We start from the raw sequence: 25,172 nt of genomic DNA, 5'->3' as shown, positions 1-25,172 counted from the left end.
TCCTGCTGTGGAGGGACTCTTCTGCACTGTCTGAGCTCTCCTTTTACTCTGGATAATGGAAAATTGCTTGTGAAAAAAAGAACACAAACCCAAACCAAGCCTACAGTTACATGGTGGTAGGTGCCTTTCTTTTTACACAAACTGTAGGCTTTATCTTACTGCACTTGAGCACTTCTGCTCATGTTGTGGTGTTTCCTGGCTACAGTTGAAAATGTCTCCTTGAGAGTGTTTCTGTTTGGGCACAGTGTATTTTGTACTGCCACTTGTTTTAAGGAGGCTAAGAGTGCAAAAAAGATAGCTAAAGAGAAGACTTCTGGTTTGGACTAAGAGGAATTGTCCCGTGTGTCATGTTCCTTGCAGGCACTTTTGCTCATACTGTTTTCCCCACTTCCATAAGGGATTTTGCTATGACCTATGAAGAGTTCCTGTTCAGTGAATTGAAATCAGTAAATGTATGGCTCCATATAAACTGCCTTTCAGGAACAGTAAGCACTTGTCAACTGTGTTAACTAGATGGTAATGGACTTCTATTAAATGTATGAGGCTGGTAATGACATTTTATTTGTAGCTCATGTTACATTATTAAGTTATACTGAGTTGTTTAAAGATCAACTCCTCTAATGACTAATGAGAATAAGGATTCCTTTGCAGGAGTGGACATCCTTACGTCCCGTCAAGCAGATAGCTACAACTGCATTGTAATCACAGTATCTTCCATTTTCCCTGCTGCCAGAGGAAGCAGTGCCTTGTTGTAGCTGAGTGTGCTGCCTTGCATGTACAGCTGTGCTTAGGAGAGTGTTAGTGTGGGATTGCTGACAGGAGATGTTTCTGTCCCAGGTGCTTGCTCAGACCTGCAGAGGGAGAGGGGCAGGTACAGCAGCCTGGCCCCTGTGCTGCTCTGGCCAGAAGATAAAGGAGGGAATGTCCTCTTCTTCAGGCCCTTGAGAACAGAGGAGTATTGTCTGCAGCACTGTGTGCCCTGCCCTGGGTGATAACCAGTATTGCTGGGCTGTGCTTTCACTTTGCAGACACTCTTGACTCAGGCTGGGCTACACTTGGTTGGTTTGGTGTTTCTGTAGTGTTATGAGCTCCTTAACTTGCTCTTGTCACTTCTACTTCCTCGTTTTGGTTAACCTCAGCTTGTGTCACTCCCCTGGTCTTTATTTGCTTTCACTGCAACTCAGAAGACTAACCCAGAATTTTCAGTAAGACATCTGGCTTCGTGGTCTGATCCTGGACCCCTTCCAGCTCCATGCCTTTTGTGTTCCCCTTTCTCTTTCCTGTAATCTAAAATGCATACTGTCCTTCCTTGGGACTCCTGTAGTGGCTGGTTACAGATCTGGATCAGGGAAGGCATCTTCTCAAACCATAGATACATGACTAAGGGAATCCCCAAGTTTGGAATTTCTTGAGGTACTTTGGGTTCTGCACAATGAGCTGAGTGACACTGAACAAGGCAGCTTTTTCACTAGGTCAGTGAGAGGTGCTTTCTTTTAACAGACCTTGGCAGACTGTGTTGAACTGTGCAGAAAATACCTCAGGTTCCCTGAGGATGAGATGTTACTGGATTCCTGGTGTCTAGGGCTGTATGAGAGGTGAACAGACCAGAGACAGGACACTGAGGCCCTGGGGCTTGTGGGTTGGATCATCCCAAGCACCAGCAGGTCTGCGTTTGGCTGTGCAGCAATGCACAGAGGTCGTGAGCAGAGGGGTGGCTTCTGAAATCCTGTCACTAACTGATGATGCAGACCTGGGCTCACAGGTCCCTAATAAAATAGAGAGGTGGTTTACAGAAGTGCAGTGTTTGTAGACAGGTGTCACTAGGAAGATGGAGACCAGTTTCTCTTGTGGTGCTGGCTGTTTTTAAGCTGGCAGATGTGATGTGGAACGTGTTATCATCTAGGATAGCTTTACCGTGTTGGGAAGTGCATCTAGCTGAGCTTGATTGTAGCCATGGTTAGGGACCACTGCAACCCAGAGACCAGGTAAGCTGTCAAGCTGGGCCTGTATAGGATGCTGAGAATCGTTTCAGATGTTGTTAGCTGAGAAACTAAACATGCTGTTTTCCTGAACTCATTAAATTCAAGAGAAAAATAAGACTGGGGATAAGAGTTTCATTTTTTTAGAGTAATGGAAAAAACTTTCAGACATCCCCCAAAGACCTCCTTGTAAAGGCTGCCCTTTAAAAGAATGACTCTTGGCATCTGCTGTGAGCACAGCTGTTCCAACCTGTGACAACACCAATGGCTTTGGAGAGTTTGAAAAGGAGCTGTTCTTATTCTAAAGCACTTAGCTGCTGGTGGTTGTGGTTTTAACTCTTTTAGCTCTTCTCCTTCTCTTTCTTGGACGTTCTTACCTTCTATCGTTTCCCTCCCCATCCTAGAATTTGTTGTGGTTTTACAGCGACAGACAAACTTCTCATTGGAAGCACCTGTTAGGGAGAAAACTCCAGCCAAAGCAGGCACCTACTAATTTGCAATGAAAAGGAACAAGAGTCCCAAGGAAGCCTTCCCTCAGTGTTTAGTGTTTTAGCTTCAGAGAACTGAAGTTATTTGTGGGGAATAAACAATTGGAAGTATTGATAATGCTCCATCTCCAAAGAGCTGAATGTCTCTTATGGCTTGGCCTTTTTCTGCTGGTGTTCACCTGATCACACTGACAACGGGATGAGTGTTAGAATATTAGATGAAACCCCAGGACAGAGTTTGCAGCCTAAGGCCACACAGATACTGTAAAATGTAAATGATAAATCATTTGAAAGAGGCATAGCCACTGGACTAATGGATGCTCAGGATTGTTTTTTCCCTCATTTGCTGTTACAAAATGTGAAAAACCTTTGGGGGGGTTTGAAAGTTCATAGCCTTCAGGGAAGCTCTAACATAAATTTCATAGCATTGGCTGCTGTGGCACAGAAGGCCTCCTGTGTTCAAGCAAGATTTCTGTGTCGTTGTCAAGTGTTGAGACCCAGCCTGTGCCCTTTCCTTGCCCTTGCTGTCCTTACAGAAAGATTTTGTGAGGTTTTACCCCTCCCATCTCTTGGAAAATTTGCTCTATTGATGTTTTTCTCACAGTTATGTTTCTTGTGCATCACTATTCTTGAGCATCACTATTCTTGATCTCTTTTCCCTCTAATTTGTTTGGGCTTTTTGCTGGTGTGGGTCTATACACACCAGCAGCAACCCTCTGATGCTTTCTGTTTGCTAAGCTACTCGGGAAGGCTCCTCTCCCCTCCTCTGCACTAGCTTGCCTGTCTTTGTTAGTGCAGTAGCTCTGCTCCGCATCTGGCTCGCAGGTGACACTGCTGCTTCGCTGCCTCTTCTGGGGAAGAAGTCAGAGACTCAGTGTCCAACTTACAGCTGTGTTTTATAGCCACCCTCTTTTTCACGGGGGCACCTGACCTCTTCTCCTAGAGTAGCTCATTTTAAAAGCAGTCCTTTGCTGGTCTTTGAGGGTATAAAGGAAAAGACAGAGAAGTCTGGCTTTGCTGTGAGATCCAGTGAGAGCTTCCATGGGCTGTGTGGAAGGGTGGATGTTATATTTTGTAAGAAACCCCCAAACACAGAATTTCCCTGAATTGTGGTATATGACAGAAGCATTGACCAGGTGTGAGGGGCAGGTGTGTCCAGGGAGCCAAATGAACCACTGCAGTTTTGCCTTTAAAATCTTTGAGGAGCCTGTTCCAGTGCTCTGGGACCCTTACAGTAATGAAGTTCTTCCTCATGTTGAGGTGGAACCTCCTGTGCTGTAGTTTACATCCATTGCCTCTTGTCCTATCCCAGGGTGCAACTGAGCAGGGCCTGTCCCCTCCCTCTTGACCCCCAGCCCCTCAGTGTGTCTGTTTGAGGCTGTTGATAGACATTGATCAGATCCCTCTCAGGCTTCTCCTCTCCAGACTGAACAGCCCCAGGGCTCTCAGCCTCTCCTCCCCAGGCAGTGCTGCAGTCCCTTCAGCATCCTTGGAGCCCTCTCTTGGACTTTCTCCAGCAGATCCCTGTCCCTCCTGAGATGGGGAGCCCAGACCTGGATGCAATATTCCAGGTGAGGTCTCTGTGATGGGTTGTCTGCTGTGTCAGAGAAGAGAGGTGGGTGTCTTGTGCTGGTGGTCACTGGGGAGGCGAAGAAAGCAGCAGAACACTCTTGCCAGATGGGTGAGGAAGCGGCTCTGGGGTGGGGGTGGGGTTAGTGCATGAAGGAAAGGTTCTCTTGTTCTTGTCTGCTAAGAGCTTGTATCTGGGGGTGAACTGGCACTGCAGCTGGCTTGATCCTCTGACTAGCTCTGAGAGCCCAACAAAACCAAGTTTTATTAAGTAAATGGAAGTTCCTCGCTTGCTCTTCTGTTTCAGCAGCGTGCTTTCAACAGCCTGCTTGGCTCTGCAGGTGGCCTCGGATACCTTGCAGAGGCAGCCTCCCTCTTCCTGTGTTTTCTTACCAGATTTTCACATTACTTCTTGCAATGAAAATTCCCCCCAATGGATACATTCTGTAACTTGTTCCCAGCTTGCACCTCAGTCTTTGTATTCCTCATTGCAAACTTTTCGAAGATGGAAGGGAAAATATGCTGAGGCGGTGATGAGATTAGGACCTCGTTAACTGCTTACCTTTTCTGGAGCCCTTGCTGTCCACGATGCATTCTTTGACATTAGAAATCAAGTGCTTGTGTAACTGGAGAGGATGAAAGGCTGACTTGCAAAGGCCCTGCTTATTTCTGCAGCACAATTCTTTGTTCTCATAGGGTAAAATAATAATTTGCCTCTGGACTTACATGAGTAGTATTAACCATCCCTGATGCTGCATAGTGGGGACATCTTAACGTCACCAGCACAGTGTTCTGAGCCTGTTAGGCTTATTTTACACTAATTTTAATAGGTTTTATACTTAAAACCAGCAACCCTAAAACTCCAATCTATGTAAAAGAGAGTCTCCTTTTGCACATGGCTATTTGAACTGTCTTGATTTGCCATTGTGGTAGTTTGGGCTGGGTGCCACACAGGGTGCACCTCTGGTGCCCCGGGTGTCCAGTCCCGTGGGTGGACACAGGCAGCTGTGTACTGCATACCCACAATATCCTGCTCCCTATGAGTCCATCTGCAAGCTCTCAAACTTCCTCTTTCTTCCCTTGCTGTTCCTGGGGGAGATGCTCCCTCTCTGATAATGGAAGGGGAGTTATCTCAAGGCCTCTTAGGCTAGGCCTAATGCCAGGAGGAGATGGGGAAAGGCCAATCTCAGATCTGGCCAGCTGAGATTAGCCTAACAGTGGAGGGGGAGGAAGAAAGAGCCCTGGGGTTTTGGGTGGAATGAGAACCTGTGAAGGGGGTGCTGTGTTTTCTGTTGCTGGCCCTGCTCACACCTAAGCCAATCTGAGTGCTGTTTATTGGTGTACCATAAACACCACCACCTGTAACTCAGGGTATAAAATCCTGTTCGCTGTGTCCTGCTTGCCCAGATGCTGCACAACTTGTTAGCAGCAATGTTAAGGTGCTGCAACTACTTCTGTAGTTAAATATTCATAGGTTAAAACTGAAAGTGTTGCTGTTTCGTGATTCACTGACCTGTGTCCATTTGTAGAAGACTGAAGTTTAAAATGGAAACAAAAAGGCAAGAAGACTTGAAATTTGGTGTGCATTGGTGTCTTGCCATTTTGAAAGTGAATGTCAGGTTTGCCGTGGGCAAACAAGGCTTACATGAGCACAAGACAGGCAATATCATCTTTGAGCCTTCCCACTGATATTTCACATCTTCCTTTTCCCTCCTGTTTCACCCACCTGTGAAGGGAGTGATGACAGTAATAGAAAAGTAGCTGCCACGTAACAAAGGTACTTCTTAAGCATACAATTGTCTGTAAGTGAAGTGACAATAACCTGAGGACACTCAGATTATTACCCCCACTGAGGAAAAAGGCAGATGGGTAGCAATGGTGCTTTCATGTGCACAGCTTTGTCTGGGCTTTAGCTGTCTTCCTGGTGTGGATATGAAAGGGAACCTGGATTAGTTATTGTGGCAGCCAATGGCATTTAGGTGACACATCCCTAGGAGACCAGCCTGTGTTCTTTCTGCTCTTCACAGCCACCACACTTTCTTAGCAGTCACAAGCACTGGCAATTTGCATGCAGTCTTGGAGTCCTTTTTATTCTGTAGGTACATCAGAGATACTTGTGTGCAGATATGCAAATAGCAGGAGTGCTCTCCTTGTAATTAATTTGCTGTCTTCTGTACCAGATCTGTGAAGGTGCTACACAGTTTCTGTACTCTGCCATCTGTTTTAGGAAAGTTTTCTGGCTGGCTTGCAGTCACTTGAAAACTGTGGCAGTAGCAGAGAAGAGAGATGGAGTAGCTCCCTGGTGTACCTTTTCAGGGGACCTGCAGAATACCTTAAGCTCCTCTGAACAGTAAGAGAATCAGCCTTTACCTTGCTGTACTACCCCACCTCTGTAAGGTGTACCTGTAGGACAGGAATGCTGTGTCTGCATGAGAACAGGATTTGGAAGAGATGCGTTGAGATCTGAGGTAAAAATGTCACCTTCTTGTGTCCTAAAGTTTCCTTAGCAGTGTCCTTGAAGTCAAGATTTGTACAGTGAGAATAGGGAAAGCTGGGGGCTTGCTGCAGTCTGCATAACTTGGGGCCTCTAAAAACAAAACACTTGAATCCAACTAAATTTGCCTGCAGTGCATGGAACAGAACCACCTGAATCTGAAATGAGACACCTGAATAATGCTTTGCTGCCAGCAAACCCTGACTAGAATATAATGCTGTGCCAGGCCAGTGCTTTCCAGAGCACCCAAGTTTTCAAACAGGGGGTTTTGTGGTGTTTGTAAGACATTGACTGAAACTGATATGAAACCTAAGCATATGAATGAGGAAGAGAAACCCTACAGATGGATGAGGTCGTAAGGTGTTGTCACTGAAAGACAATAAGCTAAGACTTTGATGTAGAATCATAGAATTGTTTTGGTTGGAAAAGACCTTTAAGATCATCAAGTCCAACTGTTAACACAGCACTGCCGAGTTACACCAAACCTCATCCCTAAGCACCACACCAACATGTCTCTTAAATAGCTCTAGGGATTCCCATGACCCTACCACTTCCCTTTTCCAGTGCTTGACAGACCTGTCCATGAAGAAATCTTTCCTATTACCCAACCTAAATCTCCCTTTGCACATTTCCCCTTGTCTTGTCACTTGGGAGAAGAGAAGGACACCCAATCTGCTACCATTTCCTTTCAGGTAGTTGTAGAGAGCAGTGAGCTATCTCCTCAGCCTCTTTTTCTCCACAATCCCATGTCCTTCAGCTGCCCCTAAGAAGATTTGTTCTCTAGACCAGCTTTGTTGGCCTTGTGTTGATGTTCCAGCACTGCAGTGTCCTTCTGCTAGTGAGGGGCCCAAAACTGAAGGCAATATTCTGTGTGCAGCCTCCCCAGTGTCCAGGTTAGTCAAGCAGGGCCTGCTTTTCGTGAGCCCATTCTGACTGCTGGTCCTGTGTGTGCCGTGTGATGGTATCAATAGCCTTCCCTGGAACTGTGGACAGACTGGCAGGTCTGTAGCTCCCCGGATCCTCCTCCCAGCCCTCCTTGTGAATGTGTCCTGTTTGAAATAAACAGTTTGCATTTCAGAGTGTGCCATAGCTTAAATGCACGCTGTGTGTGTGCCAGGGCAGGTTTGGGCTGGATGGTAGGAGAAAGGGTCTGCCCGGGGCAGTGGTGGAGTCACCATCCCATGGAACGTTTAAGGATGTTGCTAGGTCATGCAGGAAAAAAAATAGGGAGGCAAAAGCCCATTTAGAGCTTAGCCTGGCCTCTGCTGTGAAGGACAACAAAAAATCCGTCTACAAATCTGTTAATAGCAAGAGGAGGGCAAGGATAACCTCTGCTCCTTGGTGGACATGGAAGGGAACATAGTGACTAAAGATGAGGAAAAGGCAGAGGTACTTAACACCTCCTTTGCCTCAATTTTTAATAGCAGGACAGGTTGTCTTCCAGACAGCTGGCCTCCTGAGCTGGCAGATGGAGCCAGGGAGCAGTATAGTTCCCCTGTGAGGCAGGAGGAAGCAGTTAGACACCTGCTTAGCCACTTGGATCCCCACAAGGCCATGGGACCAGATGGGATCCATCCTAGGGTGCTGAGAGAGCTGGCAGATGAGCTGTCAAGCCACTCTCCATCATTTTTCACCAGTCCTGGCTCACTGGAGAGGTCCCAGATGACTGGAAGCTGCCAACATGGTGCCCATCCACAAGGAGGGCTGGAAGGAGGAACCAGGGAATTCCAGGCCTGTCAGCCTGACCTCAGTGCCAGGCAAGATCATGGAACAGGTCATCCTGAGTGCAATCACACAGCACTTAGAGGATGGCCAAGGGATCAGGCCCAGCCAGCATGGAGTTAGGAAGGGCAGGTCCTGCCTGACCAACCTGATCTCCTTCCATGCCTGGGTGACTGCCTGCTGGATGTGGGGCAGGCTGTGGATGTAGTCGTCCTCTAAGAGGTCATCTTCCAGCCCATGCCAGTGAATTACTTCCTCTCACTGGAAGCTCTTCTGTTGCTATCAGTGGGAGCAATTTATTTGGCAATTGTAACAAAATGTTTGCTTTCCAAAGTGTGATTTTGGTGACTGCTAACTGTAGTTGAGGCTAATGGTTGCTACAACTGGGTTTGAAAGGTTTTGTGCTTATCTGAGGGGTCTGTGTTTTCTGAATCTGGAGAGGACAGGCTTGCTTGCAAATTTCTGACTCTTCTGACTTTGCTCCAATCAAGTCAAAGCCAGGGAGATGAGGTTGATGCCTTTTCCAAGGTTCACAGATGTTCTGCTGATGGTGAGTTAGGCTTTTTAGCAGCAATTTGTATTGCCCAGCTCTGTTAATGAGAAGAAAGGTCTGATCTTGCAGCTTCATTCATAAAAATAGCATTGTAACATTAGAGTCATATTGAGGCAGGCAAGACAAAGAGTCTCTGGCAAACCTGGGCTTTAGATCACAGTATCACAGTATCACTAAGGTTGGAAAGGACCTCGAGGATCATCGAGTCCAACCTATCAACACAGACCCCATGACTAGACCATGGCACCAAGTGCCACATCCAGTCTCCTCTTGAACACCTCTGGGGATGGTGACTCCACTGATGAACTTCCTCCTCACCTCGAGTCTAAACCTCCCCTGGCACAGCTTGAGACTGTGTCCCCTTGTTCTGGTGCTGGTTGCCTGGGAGAAGAGACCAACCCCTTCCTGGCCACAACCACCTTTCAGGTAGTTGTAGAGGGCAATGAGGTTACCCCTGAGCCTCCTCTTCTCCAGGCTAAACAACCCCAGCTCCCTCAGCCTCTCCTCACAGGGCTGTGCTCAAGGCCTCTCCCCAGCCTTGTTGCCCTTCTCTGGACACCTTCAAGTGTTTCGATGTCCTTCTTAAAGTGAGGGGCCCAGAACTGGACACAGGACTCAAGGTGTGGCCTAACCAAAGCAGAGCACAGGGCACAATGACTTTCCTGCTCCTGCTGGCCACACTATTCCTAATGCAGGCCAGGATGCCATTGGCCCTCCTGGCCACCTGGGCACACTGCTGGCTCATATTCAGGTGGCTGTCGATCAGCACCCCCAGGTCCCTCTCTGTGTGGCAGCTCTCAGCCACTCCGACCCCAGCCTGTAGCTCTGCATGGGATTGCCATAGCCAAAGTGCAGCCCCTGGCCCTTGGACTTGTTGAATGCCATCCCATTGGACTCTGCCCATCTGTCCAGTCGGTCGAGGTCCCTCTGCAGAGCCCTTCTGCCCTCTGATCAACATCTGCCCCTAATTTGGTGTCATCTGCAAACTTGCTGATGACTGACTCGACCCCCTCATCCAGATCACTGATGAAGATGTTGAAGAGGATGGGGCCCAGCACTGATCCCTGGGGCACACCACTGGTGCCTGGCTGCCAGCTGGATGTGGCACCATTCACCACCACTCTCTGGGCCCGGCCCTCCAGCCAGTTCCTAACCCAGCACAGAGTGTAGTGGTCCAAGCCACGAGCTGACAGCTTAGCCAGGAGTTTGCTGTGGGGGACAGTGTCAAAGGCCTTGCTGAAGTCCAGGTAGACCACATCCACAGCCTGCCCCACGTCCACCAGGCAGTCACCTGATCATAGAAGGAGATCAGGTTGGAGAGGCAGGACCTGCCCCTCCTAAATCCATGCTGGCTGGACCTCAGCCCTCGGCCACCCTTCAGGTGCACAGTTACTGCCGCCAGGATAATCTGCTCCATCACTTTCCCTGGCACTGAGGTCAGGCTGACCGGCCTGGAGTTTCCAGGTTCCTCCATCCGACCCTTCTTGTGCCTCCATTTCAAACATGCTTTGTTTCATGAACTTCATGAGTACAGATACACAAATAATGGTCACTCTTCCTGGTAATTTGTTGTTTCTTTTTGTTTTCCCTTTAAGGCAGTTTCAGAACAGTCACAATCATTTCCTTAACTATGATTGTGGTCACTTTTAACAAAGGAGACTGGAGAAGACGGTAGGAGGAATGCAGCATGTTTAGATTAACTATCTAATGTGTAAGGAATTTTTAATTTGTCAGTAGGGAAAAGCCATTGTTGTACTGATGGCCATTTCTCTTCATGCTGTGTAGTGCTGGCATAGGAGATGTGCTGATACCTCGTGGGATTTATCACAAGACAGCAGGCAAAATGTTCTGTGCAGGATGCTTGCCAATCTTCTCCTCTTGGAATCAGTCTTCTAACGCAGGGGTTGGAGATTCAGTGCAAGAGATGGGAATGAAAAATTTCTGATGGCCCAGGATGCTTGAGGTGAGCTTCCCTGGCAAGGCTTGTAGCACTTGTGAGCTTGGTACAGGCAGCCTGCAGTTCCCTGCAGGGTCAATGGTTAAAGAGACATGGGAAGGACCAGCCAAGAGTTGTGGGCTTCGTTAGCTCAAGTAGCTGCTGTATAACTTGAGCATCCATGGCCATTACCTGAAGGACAAGAGTCTCCTTGTGAGGTGCTGCCTGGCTTTCAGGGATCGTATGCTGAGCAACCGCTTGGTTGTGTTTTCAGAGAGAGCAGATGAGAGAAGCTTAGGATATCACCTGGTTCTGACAGCAGAGCAGGAAACTTCTTCATGCTATCAATGCCTGGCAAGTGATCCTGCTGTTGCCAAGTGTTAGCAGTCAGGCTTGTGTGGCAGTTAAGGCCAGTACCTGTTGCATCAGCTACCCCAGTCCCTTCTTCTGAAACCCTTTCTGCCAGGTCTTGTCCTCCCCAGTGGACTCACAGGCTTCATGCTTGTGAGGTGTGTTAGCAACCAGGGGTAGCAGTAGAAACACTCTGCAGTGTGATAATGTGGTAGGAAGGTCTGTCACAGAATGCATTGTAATCTGTGAAAAGAAGGTGTTTTGGTGCTGGTGATGCACATGCACACATGGAGATGCAAATTCAAAAGAGCATCTTGCCCTTAGAGCAGGGCAGGAACACTTCCTGATGCTGTTAAACATAGCCATCCCTGTTCTGTCTTGGAGGATGAGGAACAATTCACCTCCTCATAAGCTCTGCTGTCTGGAAGAGGGTGACTTCACTAGCTGTTGCACATGGATCCTTACACTGATGTGCCATGGCACCACCCCTGTGCCCTTCAGGAAAGTTTGTTCTAGTCAGAAATCAATGTAACTCCCTTGAACTGATGAGGGGGTTTAGGCAGCTGTGCCACTACATTTTCCTCCCTCTCAGACTGGTGTTACTTGTGGGAATGGGGTACCTGTGCTGAGAGGATGAGCCACGAGAATGGGTAGCATGGGTTTGGAGTTTTAGCTTAAATCCTGCCTCTCTCTTTTTTTTCATTTTTGGGGGGCCCTGTTTGTGTTGTGCTTTGTTGGTTTGGGGTTTGATACCCTGTGACGTTGTAGTGCAATTCCAGTTATTACAGTAGCTAGCAGCTTTGTGGGCTCTGCAGGAGTTACTGATAGGCTGTTTGAAGGAATGTTTGGTTCTTGATTGCTTGTTTGGAGTATTGCTCATATGGAACAGCTTCACTAGTTCAGGAATGAACCTGAACTTCAATACTCAGCAACTCTCACTGCTTCTGCTTGGGCAGAGCACTGCTGTTGAGTGTGTGGAGAGTTGTGTACCTGTGCATCCAGGGTACATGTGTTGGAGTCCTCTGGCAGCCGCCAGTGGAGACATAGTGAGGAGCCCATCTGGCACCCATTGCTTGCATGTGATGTCTGAGACAGTGCTGGTCACTTGCCCTTGGCTGACCTTTGGATCAGCTGAAACCTCACTACAAATCAGGTTCCGAATGCTCAGATTACTCCCAACACCAACACATTCTGATCTGAAATTCCCACTGCTTTTTCTTTCCCCTCTGTTTCTTGTTTTGGTTTAATTTTATTTCTATTTTTTTTAGTGAGTGACAGTTGCTTCAGGAACCTTGCCGAGGATCGTAGTGGGATAAACCTTAAAGATCTGGTCCAAGACCCTTCTTTGTGAGTATCTGGCTCTTATTGCTAAGCAAAGAAAAGCTTCTTCGTATTATCCTTGTGAGCAGCTTTGAAACACATGAACCGGTGGTGTGATGAAGTGCACTTAGTGCTTCAGTGGCAATGTGTTTGCTGAGTTGTTAGTCTTTGATATGGACAGATATTGCTGGGAGATTTTGTGTGTGTTTATGTATTTCTGTTCATGAACTAACAGCCAGCGAGCACAGGAAGGGGTACAAGAGTCAGCAGAGGTGCATGCTGGTGCTGTGATGGAGGAGCTGCATGCATGGTGTTGCCCCTGTGTTTCAGGAAACCAGCTGATTGTGCTGCAGGATAGTTTTGCTGTGCATCTGATTCCAGACAGCTTGTTTATTTCTTCCTCTATTTCCTCTTTGAATTCAGGCATGTAAGCAGATGATCCAGTGGTTACCTTCTGGCAAACCTAAGCAGTCTGGAGCTCAGTGTTGCATTTTCCTCTGAAATCAAACTCAACCTCGTGAGCTCTGAGCTGGGTTTTAAATGGTATCAAACATTTCCCTCTCTTCATTTGCCTTAAGTACCAGCTGAATATGTTCTTGCTACTGTGCACAAGGGTACCCTTGTAAAGAGGGAAGGCAAAGAGGGTATCATAGTATCATTCAGGGTTGGAAGGGACCACAAGGATCATCTAGTTCCAACCCCCCTGCCATGGGCAGGGACACCCCACACTAGATCAGCCTGGCCAGAGCCTCATCCAGCCTGGGCTTAAACACCCCCAGGGACAGGGCCTCGACCACCTCCCTGGACAACCCATTCCAGGGCTTCATCACTCTCATGGTGAAGAACCTCCTCCTCACATCTAGCCTGAATCTCCCTACCTCCAGCTTCATTCCATTCCCCCTAGTCCTATCACTACCTGAGATCCTGAGAAGTCCTTCCCCAGCCTTCCTGTAGGCCCCCTTCAGATACTGGAAGGCCACAATGAGGTCACCTGGGAGCCTTCTCTTCTGCAGACTGAACAGCCCCAACTCCTTCAGTCTGTCCTCACAGGAGGACTTACATAGGAAACTTACTGTTTCCCAAAAGTGATGAAATCTGCTTTCCTTCGCTGCTGTCACTTACATGAAGATTGCAATAAATTATTGTAGTCTGTAAAACACAAATGACATTGATTTGCTGCTTGTAGAGTAAGTGGCCTCAGTGACTGCATTGTAGCCAGTGTTTTAACTCGGAAAGATGGAATAAAGTCTCCAAATCTCCATTAGGTCTCCAGGGCTATCTGTGACACTGCTGTTGTATGACAGTGCAAGAAAAGTCTGCTTCTTCCCAAGCCTTGTGGTGGGTCTGTACAGACTTTGGTTCTAAACAGCTGTTCTTGCAGGTAGTGCCTGTTAGGAGTTCTTGCAAACTGTGTGATGGTGTGTGATTGGTCTCCAACATGAAGACACAGTCTAAGACATCTGAGCTCTTTGTTGCACAGAGAGAAATGCGAAGGGCAGCCTGGGGCCAGCGAGATGTTTTAACCTTTTCTGAAGTAAGAATAAAGTTCAATTAAAATCTTCAGAGTATTTGGCCATGGTATTCACTGCAACAATGCCCAAAATGCAGAATGGTATCTGACTTATCCTCTTGCCAGTTTAGTATTGCTTTAGTCCTGGTTTGCTTGCACTGTAGAAGAGCTGCCTCTTTGCAATCTGGTGCCAACATCAGATTTCCACAAAAAGCTCTGATGCTTTCTCTGTAAATGGCTCTGCCATCCCAGAGTCTTGCGGTGCATTTATAATGTGTGACGCTAGGAACCAGCGCGGCACAGCGCAAGGTATTTTAGCTTCCTTAGCATAGAAATAGGTAATAAACACTTTCAACAGGAGTTGACATTAATAGCAGAGAATAGGTCAGCAGCAGAGGATACACCAAAAGGATGGTATAAAAGAAAAGTTGCAGTGCCTTTAGAATGGTTTGATCCATCTTGTTAGAATGCTGTGTGAATGGCTCTTGTGCAGCTTAGCCACTCCAAACGGTTCCCTAAGCTGTGCTGGCAGTGATGCTGTGTGCCACTCAGCTCCACCCCAGAGAGCTGCTCTTTTCTTACTGCAGGTGGATTTTTCTTTAGAACTGGAACTGTCTTTACCTTGAAAGAAAACTCCAGACAGACAGCACTATAGGCTTGTTGATTAGTTTCTGGTTTATATCAAGTGTGCCTAATTGTCAGGGTAGTCTTCTTTCCCCACTTGATTTCCTAGCTAGAGCAGTCTGGACCCTGTAAACTTGATCTGCTTTCAGTTCTCTCGTCATTAGCGATAAAAGCTTTGCTGCCAGAATCAGGACATGGATCATTTCTTTAATGTTGTGTGTGTTCTGTCAGTGGAGATGGACATGCAGCCTAAGAAAAAGACATGCATGTCAAATCAACCCAGTGAGGAGTTACAGACTATGGGAGAAAGAGACATGCGACAGCTTTCCAGTTCAATCTCATTTTGTAGCTAACTACAGACAAGTTGAACTTAAGACAAGAATTTTAACTGAAAAGGTGTGGGAGTTAACTGCTATGCTTTATTCATTACAGCTGATCACAGAATGGGTTGGGTTGGAAGGGATCTTTCAAGGTCCACCCCTCCTGCAGTGAGCAAGGACATCTTCAGCTTGGTTGCTCAGAGACCCATGATGTCTGAAGAGAAAGAGCAAGTTCAGTTTATAGTAGATGAGGTTGTCTTGATAGTTGGAACATACTCTAAATGTTAGTGTGCTAAAAAGAGTGGAATCTCTTCCTGAGGATGCTGGGAGAGCTCTGCAGATTACAGTCTGTGTATATCTGGTCCTGTGTAAGTGCTGAGAGCTGGAGGGACAAACCTTTGTTTGTGTTTCCTCCACCCACACCACCAAGTCTCTGAACAGATACTTTTAAGGGGCTCTGTGCTCAGGCACACCAATCATGTGAGGGAAACCTACTTCTTGGCTTCACTGAAGACCTCTCCCTTGTGCTTCAAGACAAGGACTTTCTCAACAGATGAGGTTCCCTGGCAGCTTGTAGCAAAACTTGTTAATATTGCCTACATTTTTTTCTTTGGCTGTTCAGGCTTAAGGACTCATAAACCTGTAGGAACAACTTCATCTGTCTGAAGCAAAACCTTAGCAGTGGTCTCTCTTAAACACTTAGTAATTCTCAGCACTAATAATTGTCTTACCTCTCAGCCCAAAGCAGTCCCTTGTGACCTCTGTAAAGCTCCATCTCAGCTTTATGCTGATGAGAGGTACATTCATCCAAACTTGGTTTCTCTTACTGTGTGGCTTCCACTCCTTCTTTGGTCCTGCAGTGCTCCGCAGCAGTCTGCAATTACACAATTGATAACAAGTAGCCGAAGAAGGTAGTCTGTAACTAGAAGCCCTGCAGCCCCACTGCTGGCTGGGCTCAGGAGCATTGCTGAGAGGGAGCTTGAGTGCTTCGCCTGGAATTCTGGTTCCAGCATTGGTCGCAGTACAGCAGGGATGCAGCATTTGAAGCCTGTTAACCAGATGCCTCTATCTAAATGTGTTCAGGGAACTTCTGTACCCAGGATCTGTAAATGGGGATCCTCCTTATTATTGGGAAGTTTTAAATGCATCTCTGGAGCTGTCTAAAGAAAAGTTTGGAGCTGTTCTGGAATGAACATTTATTAGTGGATATGTGATATTTGTTGTAATAATAAACACCTCATTGATTATGGAGATTTACTAGAGCCTTCATTTTCAGGGTTAAAGTTTATGCTGTCTTTATCAAATGTACTTGAACTTTCATTTATAAATGAAAATGCTACAAAATATTGATTAAAATAAGGTCTGGACAAAAGCTGTGTCCTTTTGGCCCTGTTTCACTGTGTTTACTGTCTAATAACAGAAATGCTTGGGGCACAGGCATTCAGTCCAGACACTTTCACAGAACTGATTAAGAGTTGTTTCTGTGTATGCTTTAAACTTTGATTTTAAAAGTATCCACTCAGCTTGTGACTTAGAATTTAAGTTTAGAATATTTATGGAATATTCCTTTGGTCAGTTTGGGTCAGCAGTGCTGGCTGTGCCCACTCTCAACTGTTTCCACCCCTCTGCCCTGGCCCCAACACATTCAGCAGGCCGCCAAAGGGAGAAAGGTGAAGGTGTGGATGCTGCAGAAGCACTGTTCAGCCACAGGTGAGACACTGGTGTGCTACGGACACTGTTTTAGCTGCAGATCCATAGCACACAGCGTGCCAACTTCGTCCCAGCTGGACCCCACTAATGTTACACCCTGTGACAGGGGGGCTTTCATTTTGCCTCGAGGCATTCAGACAAGACTCCCGTGTGTCTGCACGTTCTCGGGAGCAGACCAGAATGACTCTTTGCAGCAGTAGTAGGAAAATTGTCACAGTCTGAGTTAAACGTCAGAAGACCTCTTTCTGTAATCATGTACAGCAATATCTGATGAGGGTAGACTGGAGTAGAATGTGAAGTGTTGATTTGGTTAAGTATCCTCTCACAGCCCACCCTTCTCTCCTGCACTGAAGGGCAGCAGCTCAGCTGCCTGGGCAGTATAAGCTTTCTGAAAAATCACAGTCCAAGATCTTTGTAAAGTTGTATGTGGTGGAGGTTTCCTTGAGGGACTGTGCTTCCTCTCTGGCTTTATTAGTCTTCTCAGGCAACCCAAGTCAACCACAGCTTCTAGTTGGTCTCTGGTCTTACCTTCATGAACTTGTTTTGCCTTTCTTGATCTTCTGATTTCAAGCTTCTTCTGGAGGGGTCTTTTTCTGTTGCAATTGGCATTTAAAACAGCTTACTGCTCTGGGGGGTCTGTGACTCTCAGAACTCAAGCAATCTCTTCCTAAGCCCATTTTGCCACCTCCAGGCTTCAACTGAATCTCAGCTAACCCGACTCTTCCTGACTCTAGTCTTTGTTCCTGTTTATAGCTAGATCTCATCTGGATATTTTAATGTGCTGTGTTCTGATAGTGTAGAGATACTGGAAAGAAAACTGCTGTATCCACAGGAGAGAGATGGTCCAGTTCTGATCTTTGGTTAGGCTGCATCAGTGGAGGAGTCTCTGAGGAGATCCTCTGAGCTCTCAGCAATGTATCCTCAGAAGAGGAAATAACGTATGAGGACTTAACAACGAAAACTGAGAACAAACCAGAAGGCCTATTAATATGCCTGTGTAAACCTGGGGGGTACATTATAGCTCATCAGGTTAGGCAGAGGTTTGAAACAACTTTCTGCATAAGGAGAAATTAACCAGAGTTGAACCAAGAAATAAGTATGGGGGAGGCATACAGAATGAGTAGCATTAGAAACAAAGTCAGAGGCAAATATTCCCTGTTTTGCAGAGGTCAGAAATTGTGACAGGGAAAAAGTTCAGAGAGCAGATTGAAAATGACTAGAAGTATTCAAGTGCAGCAGAATTGAGCATTTCATAATTGATGTAACATCATGTGGGAGCCTGGAGTATAAATGATAGATACGAAGGAAGGAATTGGGTTGACGGACCCACTGTGGCTGTTAAAGCTGATGATCTGCATGCAGCACCTAGGACAGCAAAGCTGCTGAAATGAAGATTGAGAAGGGCAGTAAGTGTGTCCCAGGGGACAAATCATGTTCTGTGTCCTATGTTTGTTCCCTGAGCATTTGTTTCTCAGCAGCAGAGACGCCCTGGTGAGCTGTGTGCACCGTTAGGCTGAGCTGCTGTGCCAGTTTTGATGCACTGCTTTCAGGGATGGTGGTTTCATGGACCACACAGGAACTTCAAACGTTTCTCCATGGGATCAGCATGTCCTTTAAAGTGGGCTTGCCTGACATGGCTGAACCTAAATTTGGAACTCCCAGTAATGCAGGAACAAAAGCCTCTCGACACAGGGGTTGTAATAATGTGTTACACAGCAGAAAAGGACTCTCCTCTAATCTTACTGTGAGAAATGCCTAAATGGTCTTTTCTCTGACAGCAGTTGTGAGCTGGGCCCTGGGCAGGAGACTTTTTGCTATAAAGACTCGAAGAGTGCCTTGTTTGGAGAAGGCTCCTATGAAATTTGGGTGCTTATTTGCAGTACAGATGAAGCTAACAGGGGAAGCGGATAATTCAGTGCTGAGGGGTTATAGTAGAACATGTAGCTTCAGCTGTAAAGGAAGCCTTTCCTGTGCATCTTAGGAACAATCCTGATATTAGGATACAGAAAATCGCTGCCTAGAGGTGTTCCCATGCTTTTATACAATGCTGCTCACTGTACTTAAGTTCTAGGTTGCTTCCTTAATTGGAAAGAATTGTCCTGCTGTCATTTGTTCAGGAGGAATTCTTAAAGTCACTTTTTCAGCATTGTGCAATAGCAGTCTCTACAGATGGTGTCTCAAGTGAGGAAGTATAGTTATCCCATAATAATGCTTGTGGTGTTTCCATGTGCACTCCTTTCGTCTTCTTTCACTGCAATTTGAATTTTGTCATGGACTCTTCACTTCTGCTTGTCTCCTTTGTCTGTTCTAACATGCAAGCTTCAGAAGGGCATAACCAGGGCACCAGAATATTTCTACGGATGATGACAGCCTTCACGTTCAAACCTGACATTTTAAGGGTTCAAAGATTGCCTCAAGCGATTTTCCACAGAGTTCTTTCAGAGCAACAAAGTCATACTCCAATGGTAAATGCTTCTCTTCACACCCTTGCTAATCCTCTTAACATTTTTGCTTTTTCTCTACTTCGAGCATTGCTCTTCTTACGTTGGACTTCACCCTCCTCATTGCATTGGAACAGAAGTGTTTATTCTTTTAAAATCCTATTGACTATCTGTTTCCAGATCTATGAAGTGGTATTTTTTGGCAGGAAGTACAGCATTCCTGTGAAATTTGCTATGGCAGGTGATTTGGTTTACCAAACACAGGGTGCTCTGGAGTGTTGTTTGACTGAGATGCCTGAACTGCCCGTTTAACAAACGCACCTTTAGAGAGCTTTTTCTCCTCAACCCCTCCTCCTTTAGGGTTTTTTTCTTACCGTCAAAAGCCCTCTGCACAGGTGATGTGCTCTCTAGCTCAGTGCAGTATGTGGAGGTGGTCAAGTATTCAGCTACAGAGGAGATGATGGAGGCTCCACTAAATGAGGCAGAACCTCCTTTTTCCATTTTAACAAAGCCTATTTCTTGTGTTCCTGTGATTTACTGAAAATAAACAAATACATTATTAGGTGTTGTTTTCTACTCTGCTAAGGTGCACTCAAACATACAAATGTGCTTCTAAGGTAAAGACACTTCTAGTGCATACTTCGTGCTAACATAAATCCTCCTTTCCTAGCCTGGAAGGCCACGCATTGCACAGGCTGCTGGGGAAGCAGAACCCTGGCAGTCTAATCTGCCTGCCGTCTGCTTCTGAAGGTAAGGGGGCACAGGGCAGGGTGACTGAGAGCTGTTCACCCCTTGATGTGTCTCTGCAGGTAAAGAGGACACAGGGCAGGGTGACTGAGAGCTCTCTGTGTTCTGGGCTTGACTCAGGACTGAGAGTCAGTATCTTGGTACCACGAGCAGCTGCGGTGGCTGTTCTCTGCCTGCTGCTCCAGCTGTCCCAACACTGTCTGCATTTCCTGCATCAAGCTCTCTGTTGGGCCTGCTGCACCACATTTCCAATGCTCTGAAAGTAAGAGAACAGGATTTGAATAAATTTTATTTCAGCCTCTGTCAGAACAGTTCCATACTCATCTTCATCTAAACCTGTACAAATTTCAGGGAAAATACTATTTCAGGTTTCTGTGGCAAAGTACAAACCATTAAGAAAAATCAAGAATGCGTTTGAGTTTCATGCTGAACATGAAATTAAACTGGCAAACAAACAACAAACAATTGACTTCATGTCAAATTGTCGGGTAGCTCTTAACCAGGTTGCATAGGACAGACCTCAAAGTGCTATAAATGGCTCCTGTTTGCTTCTACCAGCTAGCCACTGAAATGGTTCTCATGGAGCAGGTAGCAGACTGTTAGGACATGCAGCATATCTTACACATTTATATTTCAGTTGTGTAGGTCATGTCAGTTACTGCCTTGGTGATGGCTTTCTGGCAAATAAGGACCAGCGAGTGCTCTGCGCGGTCTGGCTGTAAGGAAGCACAGTGCTGAGTGCAAGTTGCTTTCCCTCTTGGCATGATTTGAGTTGTGGCTTGATGCCACTCTAACTGTAGTACAGAGTTGGCTGTGATGTGGTGTGGGATGCCAGTATAGGTCTCTGAAGTTAACAGCTAGGCAGACTCAAGGTTGGTTTGGGTTTTCCTTTCCTTCCTTTGTCTCCTATGTTTAATTGTTTGATTGTTAATTAAAGCTCTGAGAATTCCATCAGAAGGGGTCATAAATAAAACAATACAGTGTTAAAAGCCAAGTAAGAAGCCTGCATTACAGCACATCATTCAAGTATCTGTCACTAGCAAGTGATCAGAGTTAGGACTGTTGGTTGATTTTAACAAGAAGATGGGCAGTGCTTTATACTTGCTTTAATTTAGTGCAAAACTGTGTCTTAGGCTGCACTGCACTGCTCCATAGAACAGAGCTCTCCAATAACGTGCAAGCTCTCTGAAGTGTTTCCCTGTTACAGCTACTTAGTCGTCTAGTTTCAGAGGGGAGAAGGATTGGGAAACAAGGCCTGAACAGGCAAGAAAACCTTTATTCTGTGTTTGTGCTCATGAATGTATCACTGTGGTTCTGAGGATGGAAGAATGGGGCAGGGCCAGGGGTAGAAAGGCCACAAAAGCTACAGTTGTGTGTGAAGTATCCAGCTGTAGGAGCTGAAGGTGACAACTCACAGCTAATTATTTCTGGGATGGAGATTTTGTAAGTACTCCCTGACTGCAGTGAGTACTACAGAATCACGAAGTTCACCACTGGAAATGACTTTGAAGTGGGGCAATTGCAGCCAAGACCAGAGAGGTGGGAAACAGCTGATGCTTTGGTACAGTGCTCCCTTTATCCCTCTTCTCCAGCAAAGAATGCCTCTCAGGTGCATGATGTTTGTCTGGTAATGGACCTCTGGGCAGTTCCTGTGGGCCATGTACAGGCCACAAATAATTGAAGAGCCTGCCTGTGTGCTTTAGCTTTGATGTGTGCAGCATCTTTGGCCTGCTGCTTCGCTTTGTGTGACCCATTAAATCTGTGGCCATTCTCTTAAGTTAGTCAGCAAAAATCACTATTTAGTCCTGAACTTATGTGTGTGGAGAAATGTTTTAAACCCACCAGTTTTTTAAAGCAAAACCAAGCACCTTCCAACCAGCCACACACCCCTGCTTCGTTGTTCACAGAACGTTAATGACTGAGAAGTCATAATGTTATATTATCAGCAGTATCTATATATATTATTTGGTTTCTTAACCTTTTTGTTGTCATGTCCAGATCGTTTTAAAAATAAAAATGTTAATTTAATGTAAACTCAACTTGAAATTTAAAAATCCACTTGAAAAGGTTGTGTCTCAATGGCCTGTGTGGCATAATTGGAGTCGCTGTGCTCCAGTGTCCAGAACTGGCCACTGTGAAGTACAGGAAAGCTGAACTGGGCATTGCTCAATAGATGTGACAGGTAACCTTGCAGTGAACATCTTTAAGTACCAGGGGCTCAGCTTTGACTTTTCTTCTGTTTGTAAAGGGCTTCTGCCACTTTTATTTATTCATTACAAATGGTTTTGAGTTTGGTGCAAGAGGGTTTTAGACAAACTGCTACACAAGACAGTTTTGTCAAGGTGAAACAAATCCTGAGAGGATCCTGTTACCAAATGTTTACTTTTCCTTAATTAAGATGAAAGAGGATATTCTTCATCATAAAACATCTCCAATCTCAGCTTCAGAGAATGAGAAATGTTATCTTTAAAAAGAAAAAAATGTCCTCTGATTATTGTCTGATCTTCAAAGGCAACTAATTGTGCTGGTAATCACGTTTCCCAGCTGTGAAGGAGATGGCTAGCTCTGCAGAAGCCTGCCTTCTTAGCAGCTTAAGGTATGGAGGCACTGCAGCTAAGAAACATATCCTGACACTTACCTAGGGTAGCTTTATGCACCAATGAGCATTTCAAGTCAGGTGATATGGCTGGAGGAAATCGGAGCTAAGCGCCGGCTGCTGTTGTGGAGGCATAGAACTGCTGTTTGTCCTGACATCTTCTAGATTAAAATGCAGCTGACAATACAAAGCACCTGCTAAAATCTACCCATTGGTATTCCCCTGGGCTGTGAGGAAAGGGTAGCTTAAAAGAAACAAAATCTGGAGTTCTCTCTCCATTTGCAAATGATCTGTGGTCCACACGCTTCCTAGATCCATCTTTCAGGTTTTAAATGGCCTTATTAGTTTAATTCTGCTTGGTTTGATAGGTAAGTACTGAGCATCCTTCTCAGGACAAGCCTTTAGTCCTTTCATTCCCTGACCTGATGCCAGCCACCTGTCCATAAGTTGTTTGTTCACAAATACCAATCCAAAGTAGAGCAAAGCTTTGTAGGCCACTTGAATTGTTGCACTGGCAGCAGAATATGGGTTTGTAGCTTTAAGGTCCTCAAAGGCATTCCTCTATCAGTTCTTTAAATGTTCTCTTGCAACGTAATGCTGCAGTTTAGCTCACTTCCTAAATTTAGATACTACTGAAACTAATTTCAGTACAGATACGGATTATTTCTGGGCTCTGTCTTTCTGCAGCTATTCCTGTTACTCTCTGCAGGCTGAGTTCAGTAAGGAAAAGGCAGGTGGCATATGACAATTGCTTCTTGCAGTCAGATTGTAAATTGTGCTATGGTGAGGAAATGGCAGTTTCTTAGAGGGACTTTTTCCATAAAGCCTGGGTATCTCTAGATAGAAACCTCCCTGCCCTGGGGAGGGTCCTGCATATGTTGTAGTGTCCTCGATACCTATTTGCAGGTAGAGTTGTCCTAACCATCTTTGATTTCCTTTGTGCATCGTGGCTCAGGAGGTACTGAGCAAAGGCTTACAGTGTGTGTTGGTCATGTTAGTCGTTTGTCTGGTGATAGATATTTAACCTTATAGTTACTAGGAGGTGGTCCTAGACTCGCTTTATGCTTTGCAAGAGCTGTTCCCCTGTCACTTCTGCTATTTTTACCTAGTCAGATTGACCAGGCTGGCTTACATAGACTATACACGACAGCACTTAAAGTTGCTCCAGGGTTCACCTTCCTTGTTTTCATTCCACTTCATCTGTACTGTAGCAGGAGCTGAGGGAGAGATCAAATCTCTTCATCTGTGTTCTTCATCTTGAGAGAGGGCTGGAGGCATGTTGCAGTTATGAGGATGTTATGGTCACTAGCACCCCAAGGAGCATGACACTAAGTACTGTGTGTGCTCAGTAACTTGTACAGTCACATCTTTACAACAATACAGTGTAAACCATCTCCAGTTGCTGGAAGTGGGTCAGTCTCCTTTCTGAGCATCATCCTTGTAAGGGGAGCACCAGTGAAGGAGAGAAGGGCTTCAGCAAAATGCATCTGCAGGGGGATTGTTCTATCCAACCTGTCATACAAAAGAGGTGGCAGGAGAACATGCCTCACAACGTGACTTACAGCTGCAAGTAAGAAGTTAGTAGTTACATTTTCCAATTCATTGTGTTTGTGTGAGCTATTTAGAAACTCAAATCAGGGTTCTCTTTATTTTTTTTAGGACACGAAGGAAACAAAATGCACAAATCTGTATTTAATCCAAGACCTCAGCTGTCCCTGTGTCCTCTGCCCATGTTTCTGAATGCTGAGCCAGGTCATGAGTGGCATCAGTAGCTCTAAATTGAGCCAGAGACAGTGTTGATGTTTAAATGATAATATGCAAAGGAGAAAGGAAATGACCACTGTAGAAAACAAAAATCAGAGTGCTGAGAAACTGTTATGGCCAATAACATATGATAAACAAGGAACTATTTTTCAGTTCACTTGAGTTTGAACCTCATAGAAGTGCTTTACATGCAGCTGTAAAGTATGGGTGATAGCTTCTAACATAACTCAACTCTCTGGAACAGGGAGCGCGCTGTGAGGCAGGCAATAAAGTCTCACTGTTGGCGTTGTCAGCAGCGCTCTTCGTCTGTAGGAAGTTGCTGCTAGGTATGAAGGGGGTGGATCAGACATGAAATCCTTTTATTCATATGACTCAATTCAGTGGCTGAGGAGAGCCTACTCTATTTTTTTTTCCTTTCATGTTCTTCAGTACACAGTGAAAAAACCCAGCTCAGCCAGGTCACTATTTTAATTCAAATGAGGTCTCCTGTCGGCCGCACACAGCCATGTCTGCAGATACATCTGGATGTGCTGAGGCAGTAAAGGAAAGCAGCAGCAGTAGTTTCTGCCTCTGAATTTAACTGTCAGGAGACATAGGCATTACAAGACTGCCATTAATCTTGCACTGGATTGTGTTCATACTTTATATCTCTCTGGAATGTGGCGGGGAGAAACGAGACACTTGGAAAGGTGAAGCATTGCTTGAACTAGTGCAGTAAGCCCTCTGGGAGCTGCGTGTCTCTTGGGCTTCTCCATCAGTGTTGTCACCAGGATTGTTGGATTATTTTTTTTAAACAATTGATGGAAGTGTTCAGTCTTCTGCAAGCCCAATGGTTTCAACTGTAAAGAGAAAAATGTGCTCAAGAATCTGGAATGTTGAAATGCTTTCTACATACTCTCCCCATTTCTTCTGTGGAGTTTGAGTCCTCCTGCTCTCACCTTCAGTCTCAGTGGTATTTTGTAGAATGAAGAGTTTTCCTGGATGCTTTTTTGGCTGATCATGGTACTCTGACTGCTTTTCCCAACCTGTGGTCAGCGTTTGGTTGCAT

At 45.8% G+C, this 25,172-nt stretch overlaps 1 protein-coding gene across 8 annotated transcripts in view; it reads left to right on the top strand.

The window, feature by feature from the left end:
- Positions 1-25,172, top strand: part of GPHN (gephyrin) — a 275,331-nt gene that overhangs the window by 73,064 nt on the left and 177,095 nt on the right. For all 8 annotated transcript variants that reach the window (XM_068162859.1, XM_068162862.1, XM_068162860.1 and 5 more), the window contains exon 2: positions 12,361-12,439. In XM_068162859.1, coding sequence (XP_068018960.1) covers positions 12,361-12,439 — 79 coding nt within the window. The remainder of the gene's footprint in view (positions 1-12,360; positions 12,440-25,172) is intronic.

Source organism: Melanerpes formicivorus, unplaced genomic scaffold (assembly GCF_026170545.1).
Source record: "Melanerpes formicivorus ecotype bairdi unplaced genomic scaffold, bMelFor1.0.p_v2 SCAF_68, whole genome shotgun sequence".
Classification (NCBI taxonomy): domain Eukaryota; kingdom Metazoa; phylum Chordata; class Aves; order Piciformes; family Picidae; genus Melanerpes; species Melanerpes formicivorus.
The sequence above is the reverse complement of the archived record's forward strand: the minus strand, read 5'-3'. Positions and strand labels throughout refer to the sequence as shown.